Source organism: Leucoraja erinacea, chromosome 10 (assembly GCF_028641065.1).
Source record: "Leucoraja erinacea ecotype New England chromosome 10, Leri_hhj_1, whole genome shotgun sequence".
NCBI lineage: Eukaryota > Metazoa > Chordata > Chondrichthyes > Rajiformes > Rajidae > Leucoraja > Leucoraja erinaceus.
This window is the reverse complement of record NC_073386.1, coordinates 49,294,430-49,314,574: the sequence shown is the minus strand read 5'-3', so window position 1 is coordinate 49,314,574 and position 20,145 is coordinate 49,294,430. Positions and strand designations below refer to the sequence as shown.

The following is a 20,145-nucleotide window of genomic DNA, read 5'->3' as shown; positions in this document are numbered from 1 at the left end:
AGTTTAAAGCAGGTTCGCACCTGCTATAATATGACATCAATAATATTGGTTATAGTCATAGTCATATAGCATGGAAATAGGTCCATCAGCTCAACTTGACCATCCCGGGAAACAAGGGGTGGTCGGAGGGTGAACCTGGTCATTGCCTCCAGCTTTGGAGGTCAACCGGTGGACCGAGGAGCAAGTGTGAGGGCGAACAGTGGGAGGGTGAACTTGGTCATTGCCTCCAGCGCTGCAGGAAGAGCCCCCGGGACCCAAACATGGCCGGGCGAGGAGAGGAGAGGGACGTCGGCTCATGGGAACTGCTCCAGTACAGCGACTTTGAATCATGGTGCCAGAAATGGCGCCGCCTGCATGTGTAATATATGCAAAATGAGTTTCACTGAGCACTATTGAAACACTGAAAGGGTGAAGATAAATTTAAGCCTTTTATATTTTCACGCTATTCCTCAAAACAAATATTCAAAAGCAGTACTGATCAGTATCCTGGTAGATCTCAACACTCATGGAATGGGGCAGAATTATGTAAATGCACATTAAACACAGATTACCTTCACAAGTTGGTGTGGGTGATGACCATCTTCCAGAGCTGACACACTGCACACTGTCCGCCCCGTTCAATGAAAACCCTTCCACACAGCTATAGTTACAGACTGATGTGTAAGTGAAGCTTACACCTGAAGGGGAACAGTTCCGATATCCATTCCTAAGAAGCTTCGGATCATCACATTTCACAACTGGAACAGAAAATGCAGAATTGAATAATAATTGCACTTTTATAGAATGTATTCTGTTGTAAATCCCCGAAGCACACATCACAGTAAAATGGCATTCATTGGGTAGGCAAACCTACAACATATGGTGTTTGGACAACTCATAAACATGAGGGTAATTGGAGGACACTACACCTCTTTGCCAGGGCATTTTAACATCTGCTCCAAAATGGGCAGATGCAAGGAAAACCATAACACCTCATGCATCTTTGGAGATTATACCCAATCTTCATGACTGCACTGGCGAATCACTATGGCGAATGCAGTCATGTGGTGGCATCAGAGTCATGAGTCAAGGGGTCATATGTCAGGATGCTTTTTGTTGATTACAGCTCAGCTTTTAATACAATCATACCCAGCAAGCTGATCACAAAAATGCTAGACCTTGGCCTCAGCAGTCATCTGTGTCGGTGGTTATTGGACTTTCTCAGTGAACGCCCACAGACGGTGAGACTTGGACTCGACATCCCTGACCCTCACCGCAGAGCTGTGTGCTCAGTCCGCTCCTCTACGCCCTATACACACATGACTGCTTGCCCCATCACCCCGCAAATAGGATCATAAAATTTGTGGACGATACAACCGTGGTGGGGCTCATCTCAAATGGGAACGAGGTCGCCTATAGAGAGGAGGTGCACAGACTTTCTGAGTGGTGTGCTCACAACAAACTCTCTCTGAACACTAAAAAGACAAAGGAGATCATCACTGATTTCAGGCGACATAGAGCGGAGCTCAGGCCACTGGAGATAGGGGGCGAGGAGGTTGAGAGGGTGCCTAGTTTTAAATTTCTGGGGATCAACATCAGTGAGGATCTTAAATGGTCTGTGAACTCTGCTGGAGTTGTAAAAAAGGCACAACAGAGACTTTACTTCCTCAGAACACTGAGGAAGGCCCATCTGTCTGCTAAACTGCTGGAGTCTTTCTACCGCTGTTCGGTAGAAAGCATACTGACTTACTGCATAACTGCCTGGTTTGGGAACTGTTCAGCAGCTGACAGACCAGCTCTCCAGAGGGTGATAAAAACTGCCCAGGGTATCATTGGACTCCCCCTGCCCCCTCTGGAGGACATTTACCACTCCAGATGCCGCAGCAGGACCTGTAATATCGTGAAAGACATTACACATCCCTGTCACCACCTTTTCACACTGCTGCCCTCAGGAAAAAGGTACAGGTCGCTAAAGTCACGCACTGCCAGACTCAAGAACAGCTTTTACCCATCAGCAATCTAGGAACTGAACTCTGTCTCGGGAGCAGATTATGGGGAAGGGGGGGGGGGGGGGTGGGAGTAGACAGTGTTAATTTATGTAAACGTGAATCCATGGGTGGGTTTGGGGAGGGAGGGAGTGTAAAAAAGTATGAGTATGTGAATGTTTGAAGTTCTTTTAAATGGAGAGACACAGTAATCTCGTTGTATGTGACACATGCAATGACAATGAAGCATTCTGATTCTGATTCTGACGATCAACCTAAAGTTATCCAATGAAAAATTGGTTTAGTTTAGTTTAGGTACAGCAAAAAGCTTTTGTTGCATACCATCCAGCCAGCAGAAAGACAATACATGATTACAATCATGCCTTTAACAGTGTATAGATACATGATAAGGGAATAATGGTATCACTCATCATAACCAACACTGCTTTGCATAAATCATGTTTCCCACACACGTACACAATTTTTTATCGACGATTGGGTTTTCTTCATTTTTGTTAAGAAAAGGATAATAACTGTGGATAAACTGCAAATTAGTTAGAATTCTAGGTTGCCATTAAAAATAGTAATAAACATATTTATTTCAGAATATGGATCATGGCATAATGAAATCCATTGAAAATAGAATTTATCAGTAGAATTTATCTGGAGACTTAATGGCAGGCAAATGGGTGGTGTAGTACATTTGGCTTGTCGGATCCCGGTTGAACATGATCGCTACGATGGCATCTCCTGCTCTTATATAAAGTGCCAGTTTTCAGCAAAACTGAACACTGTCTTTGCCAAGTCTACGCTTGGTCTTGCCGATGTACCAGAGGCCACATCGGGAGTACTGAATGCAGTAAAATGATGTTAAGAGAAGATGAATGTCGACCTCTGGAAAGACTGCAGGGTCCCTGGAAGGATATGAGGGAGGAGATATAGGGACAGCTGTGGCTGCTGGGGCAAGACTCTGGGGAGGGGGTGTTTGGGTGTGAAGTGATGAGTGAACCAACGAGTTGTGGAGTGAGTGGTCTCTGTGGAAAGTGAAAAGGGGGTGAAGACGGGAAGACGTGACTGGTGGCAGAATCACATTGAAGGTGGCGGAAATAATAATAATAATAATAAGGTTTATTTATATAGCACTTTTCAACAAAACCAGTATTTGAACCAAAGTGCTTTACAGAGATTGATTAAATTAATTGAACAGATCAAATGTCAATAAATCCATACAAAAACAAAAAAGAGAAAAAGAAAAAAAAAAAAAAAAATGGCAGAGAATTATGTTGAGGAGGCTGGTGGGGTGAAAGGGAAGGACCGGGGAACTCTATCCAGTTCTGTCTGGGGTGAGAGCAGAACAACGGGACACAGAAGATTTCAAACCATCCAAACCATCCCCTCCAGAGGTACTTTCCCCATGCAACTGCCGAAGACTACATCTGCGACATCTCCTCCATGTCTGGTATTTCTGCTCTTGCTCCCCCTCCCCCCAGAGAGAACAATGATAGATTTTCCCTGGTACTTACCTTTCACCCCAACAGCCTTCTCAGTCTCTGACATTTCCCCCACCTTCAACGTGATCCCATCTCTTGTTAGACCTTCCTATCCCTTGCTCTTTCCGCTTTTCACAGAGACCACTCCCTGCATAACTCCTAGGTTCACTCAACTCTTTTCAAACTAAACCACCCCCTTCCCAGGTACTTTCTATTGCAACCGCAGGAGATGTAACACTATTGCCTCACACCCATCTAGGAACCTCAGCAGTCCCTCTAAGTGATACAGAGGTTCACATGCACCTGCTCTAAACCAATTTCTGCATTCAGTGCAGTTGATGTGGCCTAGTTTACATCTGCAACATGGTGGTGTAGCAGTAGAGCTACTGCCTTACAGCACCAGAGATCCGGGTTTGATCCTGACTATGGGTGTTTGTCCGTTCGGAGTTTGTACGTTCTTCCCGTGACATGCGTGGGTTTTCTCCGAGATGAAAACTGGAGGAACAGCACCTCATGTTTTAATTGGAGGCCTTACAACCAGGGGGTATGAATATTGAATTCTACAATTTTAGGTAATCAACTTTCCTCCCTTTTGCATGTCCCCTTTTATTCACCTTTCCTCCCTGTGCCCCACCTGCATGCATACCTATTTCTCCATTTCCCTCCTCCCTCTCTCCCTCCACCTGTATTCCTTCCTCTGGCTTCATGTTTCATGCCTTTTCTGTCCCTATCTAACATTTTTTGTCTTTTCACCTTGGCCCTTGTCCAATCATCTGTCAATCAAACTCCATCCCCCTCACCTGCATTCACAGGTGCATGGACAGGACAGGTTTGAAGGGTTATGGACCAAACGCGGGCAGATGGAACTAGTATAGCTGGGACATGTTGGCCGGTGCGGGCAAGTTGGGCCAAAAGTCCTGTTTCCACACTGTATCTCTCTATGACTCCAGCAACCTGTATCCACCTATCACTGGCCTGACTTTGTCCGCACCTTTCTTCCCCTATTAAAATCCGACTGAAGAAAAGTCCCAACCCAAAATGTCACCTTCAATGTTCTGCAGAGATGCTGCCTGACCCGCTGAGTTACTTTAGCACCTTATGTCTATTTTGGTAAATCAGCATCTGCAGTTCCTCATGTCTGATCTTTGATTTTATGTTCATGTTGATTACATATTTCCCCAATTAAAAAAATAACTGCAGACATAATCTTTCCAAAAATATTTTTTTTAACAGATATTAAACATTTCTGATTATTAGCAACATTTAAAATCAATTGATCTTGATTAAAATAATAGTTAAAAAATAGAGATTATTTAGAAGTACAAAACAAAAAAATCATGTTAACGTGTGATTAAACTACATGTATTAACTATAAGTATTAGGACTGATGTGGGATTATCCTCCTGATCCCCAACTGGTTAAACAGAAACAATACCAAGCTGCTATCTCAGAACCTGGCTGATTTGTTTCATTTTGAAAAGACTGGTAAAGCAGTAACTCTGACAATGAAAGGGAAATTTAACATTGACAGGAAATAGTTGATTGATGAACCTTGACTGACTTAATGAAAACAAAACTCTATCGTAACCTAACAGATTAGTCTCTTAACAAGATAACAATAAAGAAACAAGGATACACGGCCAATCTGGAAACTAAACATGGCCTTACTAGCTAATCAGGACCCGACTGTCCAGTTGATTACACATCCATTCCAATGCTCGAAGACGATAAAGAATGGGAAGTATGAAAATAGGACCAGAGGGCACAACCTCAGAGTAAAAGGATGTACCATTTGAACAGAGATGAGGAATAATTTCTTTAGCCACAAGGAGCTGATCTTATGGAATGAATTGCCACAGACTGCAGTGAACTCCAAGTCATAAGGTATTTTTTAGTATAGTACAGTATAGTACAGTATATCTTTATTGTCATTTTCCTGAGTACTCACATACCCAGAGGAAACAAAAAAAACGTTGCTCAACCAGTGTCTATTCAGTGTGCAGTAAAAAATAAATAGAAATAAAAATACATATATCATGAACAAATTAAACACTCTACTCTCTACTAAACATCAACAGGCGTTCCGATCGGCAGCGGCACGACAGTGGCTCTGCTGCAGTGTGTCCAGGTTGGTGGTTGGTGCGCGATACTTTGGGGCCAATTTTAAGGCGGAGATTGATAGATTCTTGATTAATAAGGGTGCCAAAGAATATTGTGAGAAGGCAGGAGAATGGGGTTGAGAGGGAAAGATAAATCAGCATTGATTTAATGGGCTGAATGGCCTAATACTGCTTCTATAACATATGAACATGAATTCATATTTTCTCATGATTCAGCCCATCATGTTTGTAGTAGTTTTCAGATCAATTAACCAATCCTGTTCCCCTGGTTACGCCCTGTAAATTATTTTCCCATACACATCCCAAATTAACCCTTTATTGTCCAGATACCCACCTACATTATCAGATAACGGATGTGCTGGTGGTCTATAGTGGACAAATATGGAGAATAGGGTTGAATAGATCAGCCATGATCGAATGGTAGAGCAGACTCGATGGGCCAAATGGCCTAATTCTGTTCCTATCTCCAATGAGCTTATGGATATGTGCATGGCTGTCAGGGAAGGAGCTGATCAGTTCAGTGAACTCAACAAAGTACCTTGGGCCCAGAGTCAGTATCTGAGGAACAATTGTACACACCAACTATTAGCAAGATCTATGAAAATAGACACAAATTGCTCAAGTTATTCAGCAGGTCAGGCAGCATCTCTGGAGAAAAAGAATGGATGTTGTTTTGGGTCGGGACCCTTCTTCAGCCTCAGACATGAGCTAATAGTTAGTTTAGAGATACAGCGCAGAAACACGTCCTTCGGCCCACCGAGTCCGCACCGCCCAATGATCCTCGCAAATTAACACAAGCCTACACACACTAGGGCCAATTTACACTCATACCAAGTATACAAACCCAAGCAAATTAACTTACAAACCTGTGTGTCTATAGAGTGTGGGATGAAACCGAAGATCTCGGGGAAAAACCAAGTGGTCACGGGCAGAACGTACAAACTCCGTATGGACAGCACCCGTAGTTGGGATCGAACCTGGGTCTCTGGCGCTGCAAGAGCTGTAAAGCAGCAACTCTACTGCTGCGCCAGCTTGCTGCCCTGCCTTGAGTTGAATAATTTTAGTGAGTTGAAAGGATGGGTGATGTATAACTTTGCAGAGATAACTGAAAGCATATTTAAAAATTGTGAAGTACAATTTGAATAAAGATAGCAATAAACTGCTGAATAAACTCAATAGCATCTGATGAGGGATCTCCAAAGGGCATCTAAGATGAGAGATTATGGGGTCTCTGGCACCTGTAGCTGTGCTGCCAGTAAACTATATGAACTGTAGATTTCACGAGAGAATTTTCACAAGCAGGGAATTGCTTAGTTAGCTATTAAAATATATTTAAAAGTGCTCGAAAAAGAATGAATTGATACAGAAAATGAAATATCATAATTGACCATTTTGTTTAGAAAGCCATCTAATTTTTTTTAACAGAAATTGGAATGCATTTGGGTAGCACAGTGGTGCAGCTTGTGAAGCTGCTGTCTCATAGCTCCAATAACCCAGGTTCAATTCTGACCTCTGGTACGATACGTTGATCTTTATTTACCTCAGGAGTCTGATCTGCTTACAGTTAAAAAAAAAAAACACAACAAGATACATGAAACATGAAATTAAAATGAAGTGGCAAGTCCAGGATTGGGGATATGCAAAGATTGGGGAGGTGGGAGGCGAGTCAGTCTACCCCATGACAGAATGGGGAGGAGTTGTACAGTTTGATTAGCCACAGGGAGAAAGGATCTCCTGTGGCTTTCCGTGCTGCATCTTGGTGGAACCAGTCTGTTGCTGAAGGTGCTCGTCAGGTTGACCAGTGTGTCATGGCAGGGGTGAGATGTATTGTCCAAGTTACTCCGCCATTTGAGGAGCATCCTCCCCTCAAAGGCAACCTCCGACTCCAAATCCGCTTTCAGCACGGAGCCAGCCTTCCTGATGAGCTTGCTGATTCTGCTGGTGTCCGCGGCCTTCGCCCTTCTACCCCAGCACACGACAGCATAGAAGATGGCACTGGCCACCACTGATTGGTAGAACATCTGCAGCAATTTGCTGCAGGCGCTGAAAGAGCGGAGCCTCCTGTGTTGAGTTTGCACTTCTGCTGTCTGCGTTGTGTTTGCATTTTCTTCCTGTGACTGCTTGGGTTTCCTTTGGCTTCTACCCACATCCCCCACGATGTGCTGATCGATATGTTAATTGGCCAATGTAAAATTACCCCTGTGCATGTGGGTGGTGCAATCAATGGGAATTTGGGAAGAATAAGCTGCAGGGAAAATCAGTGGGGTGACATGCCAAATGATCTTCCGCAGTGTCCTAATGGAATAAGGAAATATGGAAACTCCTAAAAGGGAAGTGCAAACTTACACTTATTGGTGCTGCAGCATGGGTACATGCTCCTGGTGAAATGGTACATTTTGAGCAGGCACTGTTGTTGGTATCTTGTCAATGTGCAGACTACAATCATTGATAGCTGATACACTTGGCACCCAGATAGTCGTCAGGCTCCAGCCTCATCGATATTGTTTGCTGAACCACAGAACTGAAGTAAGCATAAGTGCTGTAGCTTTCTTTGGAGATGGCTGTACAGGAGGCAGTGGAGGAGGCAGAGATCTGGTGAGACAGAGAAGGGCTAATAATGTGCAAGGAAGAAGTTGTAAAACAACTTCCTGAAGTGACCTGCCATGTGCTTGGAAACATTGCACAAAGAAATGCTGTGATCTGTGGTGTTAGAAGCGTGAAAATGCACACCTCCAGATTCTCTTCCCAGCTGTTATCAGGCAACTGAACCATCCTACTACAACTAGAGAGCCGTCCTGAACTACTACTACCTCATTGGAGACCCTCAGATTATCTTTGACTGGATTTACCTTGCAATAAACATTATTCCCTTATCATGTATCTGTACACTGTGAATGGCCCATGCATTGTCTTTCCTCTGACAGGTTAGCACACAACAAAAGCTGTTCACTGTACCTCGGTACACGTGACAATAAACTAAACTGAAACTAAACTAAACTAAACATATGACAAGGTTAGTACTCTGCTACATAGACGCAGTAGTCCAAACGCTCACTTAAAAGGCTAGCTCAAATGAAAATACTATGTAAATATCTGTTTATTTGTTAATTGTACTTTCTGTTTCGATCAATTCAGCCTAACTAATGATATGTGCGGGGAGAGTGTCCAGAAAGGTTATCATGCAAACCAGTCTCCCCAGACTTCATCAACACTTCACACTGCCTCAGAAAAGCTGCCAATCTGGTTAAGGATCACTCATACCTCCGTCATTCTCTCTTCTCCCCTTCACACTGGGTGGAAAATACAACACCAGATTCCACAATAGCTTCTTCCCCACTGTTATCAGACACTTGAATAGTTCCCTCGTGAACTATGAGTGTATTCATGATCTCCCAATTTACCTTGATGTGCCCATTGGATTTGTTTGAATCTGCACTTTCTCTTCATGTGAAACACTACATTTTGTATTTTGCTTTCTTTATCTTTGTGTACTACCTGTTGTACTTATGCATGCTTTGATTGTACTCATGTATGGTACAATTTGGCAGGACCGTATGTAATACAACGGTTTTCACTGTATCTTCATATGTGACCATAAGACATAGAAGCAGAATTAGGCCATTTGGCCCATCTAGTCGGCTCCACCATTCGATCATGGCTGATCTATTTTTCCCTCTCAACTTCATTCTCCTGCACACTCCTTGTAACTTGTGACAATGAATTCCACAGATCGACCAAACTGTGAAAAGTAGTTTGTCATGGTCAATAGTGAGTTTGTGTTCAGGAAATGATAGCCTTATTATTATTATGAAACTGGAACTGTGGTCTATTGCTCAATGTATTTATGGATGTGTGTGCGCCAATCAGCCAGAAGACCTCTTGCTCAAGAAAAAGGAAACAAAGTGGTACAATCAGCTTCCACCACCAGAATGATGAGGAGACTAGCAAGTTTAAGATCACCACCACGTTGATGTCTAATCGATAGGATGGTCAAGTATACATACATAACTGTAGCTCTGCCTGCTGAAGATCACAGGCCTGAAACCACTGATAAAGGACAATTGGGTTGGATGCATTGTTCCTTAGAGAACTGGAGACTTGGACATGGCTCCCGGAAATCTCGTAAGAGGGCCTGGGGTTGGGGGGGGGGGGGGGATGGGGGGGGGGGGGGGGGGGGGGGGGGGGGTTGTTGAGGGGGGAGGGAGGCAGGGGGGAAGAAGGGTGTTAAAGGGGGGTAAGGGTTTGTAACACTGAGCCCAGTGAGATAACTTCAGAAACACTCGCGACAGAGAGGTCACCACAGAGTATTTTCTGAATATTTTCAACAATTTGTTTAAACTGTGCAATAAAACTTCAATCTTAAAATCAGCTACAATAACAGGATATCTGCACTTACCATATTCACACTCTGGCCCATTAAACCCTTCATTGCACCGGCACGTATAATTTCCGATAACCTCCACACATTCTCCATTACCACTACATGATGCAGCTTTGCACGAAGCTGTCAAAAGAGAACAAATGCATTAATGCAGAAATTGTAATCATAAAGGACTCTTTTCACGTCTATGCACATGACCATGAGCCTCACATCATGGGAACACATTCTGACTAATTTGAGCGTGTGCCTCCCATATTTCACACACACTTTAAAAGCTGGAGAGCCGTTGGCAGTGTACACCCGCATTTCTAACGTGTGCTCCTTGAGAGGAAGATCCTGCACCTTATGACTACAGCTATATAGTATTAATACAGTATAACATACAGATGTGACCAATGTATATATTCTGCCGATCGGTGTACTGACCCCGACTTGCAGTTTATAATTCTAAAGCCGACCACTTTCTCTATCCACGTCAGTTGACTAATTTCAGTTAGGTATCTGGAAACATTAATTCTGCCATTTAATATTCTTTAAGTAAAGAAGCATAGTTTTATGTAAAACACAAAGTGCTGGAGTAATTCAGCAGGGCAGGCAGCATCTACGGAGGGAATAGTTAGGTGATGCTTTGTGTTTTGACCCAAATTAACGTTTATCCATTTCCTGCTACCTAACCCACTGAGTTACTCCAGCACTTTATGTTTTACTGAAGATTTCAGCATCTACAGTTCCTTGTGTCTCCAGTATAGATTTCATCATCCTCACTGGAAAATAAATAGAGGAACACTATTTTTTAAGTACTTGTTGTGTGCTTGGATTAGGGTTAGGATTAGATCTTGTAGGTCATAGTTTTAATCCCACTATTTGTTTAATTGGTGGCTCTGCCTTGAAAACATTGAGTACAATTAATATCAAAACCTAAGTAATGTTGTATTCCCACTGCCTCATTACTCAATGATGCTTTCAACAAGTGTTTGTGTGGATATTGTGGGAGGACAATCAGCCTGGATGATTAATGTATTTTTCATAGTTTATTTTCCAAATGTTAATACTGTAATATTGTATTGAAGACAGAGTGAAAGAGAAAAATCAGTAGAATAATATGAACTTATGAAATGTTTCATCAGTAATGTGATAGTCATTTTTTTTCTGTTGCCTTCTTCTGATCCTATTTTGTGCTCGACAATTTATCAGAATCCTTGTTATTCACTATTGTTTTTCTTGCAAGTGATATTTTTAGCTGTATTGGGCTTTGAAAGTATTTGCAGAATTATACTCCAAATATAAATTGAAAAGTGAGTATTTTTATAAAATATGAATGTAATTATTAAAAATATCTTGCATTTTCTTGATGGCGTTCATTGAAAACAGAAAACATGAAAAACTACCCAATTATCAATAGATGATCAATTGCAAAATGCTGTGAATATCTCTGGCTCTTACTTCAGTGCATAAATGCTCATGACAAGCCTTGGTAATACAGTTGTTGCTGGGCCAGGTGCAAGTTTGATCAAGGATTTTTTTTTTACTAGAGTGTACACAACTCACATGTAGCATTTTATGAAGGTTCCTGAATACCCTGAGTTTACATAACATCCTGTTGCCACGCAATGGGGCCTTGTTGTGCGGATGGAACAGCCTTTAGGCTGCAAGTTGTCCTTGGAAGATCTATACAAAGTTATAATCTACTGTATGTTTATTAATCGGCAGTAACAGGGCGGCATGGTGGCTCAGCGGTAGAGTTGCTGCCTTACAACGCTTGCAGCGCCGGGGACCAGAGTTCGATCCCGAATATAGGTGCTGACTGTACGGAGTTTGTATGTTCTCCTCATGGTTTCCTCCGAGATCTTCGGTTTCCTCCCACACTCCAAAGACGTACAAGTTGTAGATTAATTGGCTTGGTAAATGTAAAAATTGTCCCGCGTGTATGTAGGATAGTGTTAATGTGCGGGAAATGCTGGTCGGCGCGGACCCGGTGGGCCAAAGGACCCGTTTCCACGCTGTATTTCTAAAGTAAATTAAACAGCAAGTTGTGGTTTAAGATCCTTCAGCACTTGTCACACCACATCCTGTGGATAAAATCAACCTTATCATCTCCTGAAAAACACCACACATTTGTTCACTTATTTCAACATTTAATGAAAACTAATCAGCAGTTCACTTATTTCAACATTTAATGAAAACTAAGAAGCCAGGAAGAGGAGGAGCCAGTGGGCTAAGGGAGAGCTGAGAAGGGGAGGAGAAAGTAAGGACTACCTGAAATTAGAGGTCAATGTTCATACTGCTGGGGTGTAGACTACCCAAGCGAAATAAGAGGTGCTGCTCCTCCAATTTACGTTGGTCCTCACTCTGGCCATGGAGGAGGCCCATGACAGAAAGGTCGGATTCGGAATGGGAGGGGGAGTTGAAGTACTGAGCAACCGGGAGATCAGGTTGGTTATTGCGAACCGAGCGGAAGTGTTCGGCGAAGCGATCGCCAAGCCTACGCTTGGTCTCGCCGATGTAGAGCAGCTGACATCTAGAACAGTGGATATGATTAGCTACCTAAGGTTGACAAAGCTGAACCATTAAGATTCATTTGGCAATCCTGGCATTAAATCAGCACTGCACGCCTAATTTATTTTAGTAAACTTTTAGTAACTAATTTTTAAAGTTAAATATATTTCAAAGAAAGAGGTCACAGGACCTTACCTAGGTAGCATAAAGCTCGTTTCTCTCTTTCTGTGCACGGTTCATTGTTCCATTTTCCCGCTTCCTTGCCTCTCTTTATGTAAATTTCGACACAATCCTCTCCCCCAGGAGTTGGTTCACCTGCAGCCCAGTTTTCTGCTTCTTCACCCAGTGATTTATTTGTTCCGACCCAGGTCCAAACGCCACCAATCTTCCTGATTCCAATCCAGTAGTAAGTTGGGTTTCTTGGCAACATCTGATTGAGATAATTAATTTCCTCTTGGTTCTGAATTGCAACCAGGTCAGTGAAGAACTTTTGACAGTACTGTCTGGCAGCTGGCCAAGTCATATTTGTCTGAGAGTATTCATAATTCCATGTCTGGACTCCTTCCCAACTCACAAGTCCTGTGAAAACAATAAACATGCAATAAAAAAATGGAATATGCTGGAAAGAGGCAAGATAATCCCCAGCATGGCAGCAAGGTAACAACATAGAAAGTAGGTGTAGGAGTAGGCCATTCGGCCCTTATGATTATGGCTGATCATCCAGTAGCAGTACCGGGTTCCTGCTTTTTCTACATATCTCCTGATTCCGTTAGCCCTAAGAGCTATATCTAACTCTCACTTGAATACATCCAGTGAATTGGCCTCCACTGCCTTCTGTGGCAGAGATTCACAACTCTCTGGCTGAAAAAGTTTTTTGCTCATCTCAGTCCTAAATGGCCTACCCCTTATTCTTAAACTGTGACCCCTGCTTCTGATCTCCCCCAACATAGGGAACATTTTTCCTGCATCTAGCCTGTCCAATCCCGTATGAATTTTATATGATTCAATAAGATCCTTCTAAATTCCAGTGAATATAAGCCCAGTTGATCCATTATAAACCCAGTCAATCCAAAAGATATTATGTAGGATTTTTACATTTGTTGTCTTTCAAGTGACCCACGTGACGTGGTCTTCACTTTATACGCCGCCAGGACAACAGACCATGGTCAGATCAAGATGCCTGCACTTACAACAACTGGGACCTGAAAATGGAGCCTAAAGGGCCTGTCCCACGAGCATGCGACCTGCATGCGGCAAGCGCGACCTAAAGGGCCGGTCCCACCAGCATGCGCCTGCATGCAACGATCTAACGTGGTCGCTTGAGCCGTACGGACTCGCGGGGCCGGTCCCACCGATCGCCGGAGCCGTATGGAGTTGTGCTGAGCTGGTCCCGACATCGCGCGGGGCTCTGAAAATCTGACCGTGTTTAATGTTTCCACGTGGCAACGGCCTGCCGGCCCGCAGCCACCTCGACGCCGTGTCACTCACTCGACCTCCGCGCGGCTCCCGCTTCTGGTTTGGTCGCGCTTGCCGCATGCCGTACGGCTCCAGAATGTACAAGCCCAGCCGCCCCATTCTCTCAGCATATGACAGTCCCGCCATCCCGGGAATGAACCATGTAAACATACGCTGCACTCCCTCAAGAGCAAGAATGTCCTTCCTCAAATTAGGGGACCAAAACTGCACACAATACTCCAGGAAGTATTCTGAATCAGTCTGAAGAAGGGTTTCGGCCCGAAACGTCGCCTATTTCCTTCGCTCCATAGATGCTGCTGTACCCGCTGAGTTTCTCCAGCAATTTTGTGTACCTTCGATCTTCCAGCATCTGCAGTTCCTTCTTGAACACTCCAGGTGTGGTCTCACTATGGGCCTGTACAACTGCAGAAGGACCTCTTTGCTCCTGTACTCGACTCGTCTTGTTATGAACGCCAACACACCATTTGCTTTCTTCACTACCTGCTGTACCTGCATGCTTACTTTCATAGACTGATGAACAAGGAGCCCCAGATCCCATTGTACTTCCCCTTTTCCCAACTTGACGCCATTTAGATAGTAATCTGCCTTCCTGTTTTTGATACCAAAGTGGATAACCTCAAATTTATCCACATTAAACTTCATCTGCCATGCATCTGCCCACTCCCCCAACCTGTCCAAGTCACCTTGCATTCTCATAGCATCAGGCACATGAGTAATTAGTCAGGGTAGGCAGTCCGTATCTTTGGTCAGTCGGCTTTTAAACCCTCCCCGGTGAGCTGTCAGTTGGCTTTTAAAAGAAACTTGCGCTGCGCATGCGCAAGCACGTACACGCAGTCCACGGTGTAAAGGCAGAATTTCAGCTGCCTTTATAGACCGTTGCCGCTGATGGCTTAAAGCAGCGTCGACGGCACGTGAGTCGCACGTACATCCGTGTGTTAAATGTACTGCGGATGAAAGGCAGAGGAGAATTATGTCTACCTATGAGATGGATCTCTTAGGTAAGCATAATTCTCCCGTGCTTTTGGTATTTATATTTAATAGTTACCATTTTATAATTTTATTCAGGGTAGGCACTGCCTACCTTGCCTACCCTGACGGCACATGCCTGCGTAGCATCCACCTCACAGTTCAAACTGCCACCCAGCTTTGTGTCATCTGCAAATTTGCTAATGTTACTTTGAATCCCTTTATCCAAATATTGATGTATATTATAAATAACTGCGGTTCCAGCACCGAGCCTTGCGGTACTCCATTAGTCACTGCCTGTCATTCTGAAAGGGACCAGTTAATCCCTACTCTTTGTTTCCTGTCTGCCAACCAATTTTCTATCCATGTCAGCACTCTACCGCCAATACCATGTGCCCTAATTTTGCCCACTAATCTCCTAAGTGGGACCTTATCAAATGCTTTCTGAACGTCCAGGTACACTACATCCACTGGTCTCCCTTGTCCATTTTCTTCGTTACTTCCTCAAACAATTCCAGAAGATTATTCAAGCATGATTTCCCTTTCGTAAATCCATGCTGACTCGGACCAATCCTGTTACTGTTATCCAAATGTGCCGCTATTTCATCTTTTATAATTGACTCCAGCATCTTCCCCACCAACGATGTCAGGCTAACTGGTCTATAATTCCCTATTTTCCCTCTTCCGCCTTTTCTTAAAAAGTGGGATAACTTTAGCTACCCTCCAATCCACAGGAACTGATCCTGAATCTATAGAACATTGGAAAATTATCACCAATGCGTCCACGATTTCTAGAGACAATTCCTTAAGTACCCTGGGATGCAGACCATCAGGCCCTGGGGATTTATCAGACTTCAGTCCCATCAGTAGGTATGTTACAAAACCTACCTGAATCATGGCTGAGCATCTGCCCTACCCCGTGTGCGCGATTTTGGCGCTGTTTAGAGGGGGCGGGTTTAAAACGCGATTTTTACTAAGCTGTTGCAATCGAAAATGTTCAGCCTAGTAAATCATTAACGGAAAATCGCTGAAAGACCCCGTCGCAAAAGGTATTATTAGTTTTTTATGGCCTTGTATAATAGTTATAGTAGTTTAAAAATCACTCTCTCAACCCGCAACCTCTCGCAGCCCCAGGGTTTTATAAAGCAAACAATTAAAGGTATGTACCTTATTTTTACATTAAATGGGGCTTCTTAAGAACCCTGTATATAAAGTTTTCTATAGCGAGTAGTTCATTTTGGGCTCTTTATATCCCGCAGTATTTTTCTGGGCGTTTGAGGGCACAAATCCAGCGCAATGTGAACGTTCTAAACCAGCGCGTTCACAGGAACCCACTAGAAAGCTGATTTAAATTGACTTTAATTTACAGCAATTGAACACTAAATTCCTTCCATTTGGCCTATAAATTGATGTAAATGAGATTTAAAAATCATGTTTTATTGTGAATTATTTGTGAATATTATTTGGACACTTGGGCTATTTAAAAATGTTAATCATTTATTAAGAAATGGATAGATGTTTAGATCTAGTAATTGAAGTTTGAAATTAGCTACAATTGGGTAACTAACTAATTATATGCTTTAATTTCAGGTCATCCAAGTAAGATTATTTTATATTTGTTTCAGAATGCTTCAATCTATGATAACTGAAAATGTCATTCAGTTCTCTCAATTTTTAAGAAGGTTATGGGCTTTTGACTGTCCACGATCACAGCTTTTTTGTTATGTCCATAGAAAATCAATAGGGAACAAGATGCTAATTTCCGTGTATGAAAATGGCCATAACTTTTTTATTACTTGAGATATGAAAGTGAATTAGGTGTCAAATTAAACTTATTGTTATGCTTTATCTGATGGGATAAATTGCAGACTTGATTTTTTAAATCTCAAAATTTTGTAACATTGCTACCATCAGTCTACGCAACACCATTTCCTGCCTAATGTGGATTCCCTTCAGTTCCTCCGTCATCCCAGATCCCCTGGCCTCTACTATATCAGGAAGATTGTTTGTGTCCTCCTTAGTGAAGAAGGATCCAAAGTACCTGTTCAAAAAGGAAATATTGGAATAATTACATTTATGGAGCATTTGACACGATCTCAGCACATATCAAAGCAATTTATAGTCAGTGAACTTCTTAATGGGTTGTGGCCACTGGTGTAGCATGAACCACAAAGTGACCAATTTCCAAACACTAAACACCCACAAGCCATCCATGTGGCATATGCCAGACAATCTATCATATTGATTGTAATATGGAAGATTCTGAGGAGAATTGACAATGTTGATGCTGTGAGGATATGTCCCATGGTCTGAAATAGTGGGTATAGGCTCAAGATAAGCAGTTGACCCCCTAAGACTTGATAGCTCATCCATTAATGACCGATAACCCTTCTCTCAGTTATCAATCATTGATGGGTGAGCTATCAAGTATGGAGATAGATAATTGTTAATTTGCATAGACACAGTAGGTCAAGTGCCAGTTTTCAAGCTATATGACTCCATGACTATATTCATGACTCTGGGGGAAATAAGGGGTACGGGGATGAAAACAAAATGGAGGCGTGCCCAAGATCAGATCTACCTTGATCTTATTGAATGCTGAAGTCAGCTAGAGTTTCTTATAGAAACTTACAAAATTCTTAAGGGGTTGGACAGGCTAGATGCAGGAAGATTGTTCCCGATGTTAGGGAAGTCCAGGACAAGGGGTCACAGCTTAAGGATAAGTGGGAAATCCTTTAAAACCGAGATGAGACGAACTTTTTTCACACAGAGAGTGGTGAATCTCTGGAACTCTCTGCCACAGAGGGTAGTTGAGGCCAGTTCATTGGCTATATTTAAGAGGGAGTTAGATGTGGCCCTTGTGGCTAAGGGGATCAGGGGGTATGGAGAGAAGGCAGGTACGGGATACTGAGTTGGATGATCAGCCATGATCATATTGAATGGCGGTGCAGGCTCGAAGGGCCGAATGGCCTACTCCTGCACCTAATTTCTATGTTTCTATGTAGAGGCGCCATATGACCTACTCTTATTCCTCTTTCTTTCCTCTTATGAGAGTTAAAAATTGATCATGATGCTAGATAATTCCCATTCTTTTTTTAAAGTAGTTTTTTGAAGTCTTGTATGTCCATCTGAGCCAGAGGACACAGCCTCAAAGCACAACTTCTGAAATAAGCCACATCCAAAAATGCATTAGCCACATGATACTTCACTGGAGATTCAGCCTAGATTTTGTACTCACGTCTCTAGATGGGACTTGAAACCATATACATTGGAGGAAGGAAATATATGCTGATGTTAACTTCCCTTCTCTGTTGGAAAAAAAGAATCTGCCCAAATTACAACATTTGTAGAGAAATAGAAGAATAAAAACTTACCAGATATCACAATCAAAATCCAAGCGTGAGAAATGCCCTTCTGAACCCAATGCTTTTTACAGATGTTGACAAGAAAGGCCCATTGATAGAAAAGAAAAAGTATACGTTAGAATCTTCCATGTAATTAACAAATGAACACAACATGCACATAGCATTGCAGAATACAGTTTCATCTCAAGGTGTTAATCACATTTTACACTAACAGGTACAATCTTTTATTACACCATTTCTATTTTTTACCACAATTTCCTGCTGATTTTATCTATCTCTGTGTCCTGTGCACTTGGCATAGGATTTCTAAAGAATTTTTATGACTTGCGGTTAATGTGACAGACCCTTCCTTTGAACCCTGAGTGACAGTAAAAATAATTCCCCACATGCACTGACTGTCACAACGTTTCCTCACACCCACTTCGAGGTGACACCCGCTCCATGCACCCACTGACAGGTGACACCTGGTATTACCCAGTCCATCGCAGGAACTGACCTCCCCACCATCGAAGGGATCTACAGGAGTGATAGAAAAATTCATTCCTCTAGCTATCGGGGACTGTACCTATACAAATGCTTATGCAAGCAGAATGCTTACTTGCAGGCATTGCTCATCGCCAGTAACCGCAGACCCCGGGCCTTGCGAAAAATAACCATTCAGTGACAAACAGCTGCAAATCTTGTAGACATAGCTTACCGATATTTCGCAACCACAGATGTCCGACAGTAGGGGCTAATTGTGGTTAGCACTTTGTACGACCTTGTCCGATATTATGTGCTGACTGTGGATTTTTACCTTGCTTGACCTCGTGATGAGATAAGATTGTAGTCAAGACCTCCTTGTTTACTCCACTGTATAAAGGACATGCGTGAGGAGCTTTTTGGGCAGAGAGACTCCCGCAGACCTCTGCACTCTGTGTGAATTTCTCTCATTTAACATTCAAGTTATATCCTAATTATTGTGGCTGGCGTTTGTTGGGAAAAATATTTCTAACAAGGAGTCACTGCCTCAAAAAGGCAGCCAGCATCATCAGAGACCCACACCACCCAAGCCACGCACTCATTTCACTCCTGCCTTCGGGAAGGAGATATAGGAGCCGAGAAGCTGTAACGTCCAGGTTCAGGAGCAACTTGTTCCCTACAACCATCAAGCTATTAAACACTACAACCTCCAAATAGGCTCCGAGCTGTAGAGGCTTGGGGACATTATTTTTGATTTTGCACTAAACTTTGTCTATTTATTTGTCTGTTTTATTAATATATACTGAACATTTTTGTTGTTGTTTATTATTGATTTTACAGAGTACTATGTTTAATCTGTTGTGCTGCTGCAAGGAAGAATTTCATTGTTCTGTTTAGGGGGACTATTGACTCTAGATGGTTGGAGGTGTTGGAGGCCAATCATCCCATCCCCAGAACATCCTCAGAGCAATGTTCTGGCCTTCATCGATGACTTTCTTTCCATCATCAGGTCAGAAATGGGGATGTTCGCTGGTGATTGTGCAATGTTCAATTCCATTTGCAACTCCCTAGCAGATGACACTCGGGTCAGGCCTGTTAAAATTGTGCTGGGAAAATGTCAGGCAATGACTAACTTAAACAAGAGTAAGACTAGCCACCTACCCTTGATATTTAATGGTATTATTATCGCTACCAGTTCCCCAGCACCAGCTTCCTAGGACTCGCCATTAGCCAGAGACTCAACTGGACTGACCACAAAACCATGGCTAAATACAAAGTGCTGGAAGAACCTAAGTCCTGTACCTCCTGACAGGAGCCCACCACTTCTAGGTATGTTACAAAACCTACCTGAATCGTCATTGAGAATCTGTCCCAGCCCCATGTGCGCGATTTTGGCGCTGTTTAGAGGGGGCGGGTTTAAAACGC

At 42.9% G+C, this 20,145-nt stretch overlaps 1 protein-coding gene across 3 annotated transcripts in view; it reads right to left on the bottom strand.

Annotated features, from left to right (window-relative positions):
• The window catches only part of LOC129701155 (E-selectin-like), a 40,615-nt gene that overhangs the window by 17,778 nt on the left and 2,692 nt on the right, over positions 1-20,145 (bottom strand). For all 3 annotated transcript variants that reach the window (XM_055642206.1, XM_055642205.1, XM_055642204.1), the window contains exons 2-5: positions 18,268-18,319; positions 12,647-13,030; positions 9,971-10,078; positions 552-737 (exon numbers count right to left, since the gene is read on the bottom strand). In XM_055642206.1, the coding sequence (XP_055498181.1) occupies positions 552-737; positions 9,971-10,078; positions 12,647-13,030; positions 18,268-18,319 (730 nt within the window). The remainder of the gene's footprint in view (positions 1-551; positions 738-9,970; positions 10,079-12,646; positions 13,031-18,267; positions 18,320-20,145) is intronic.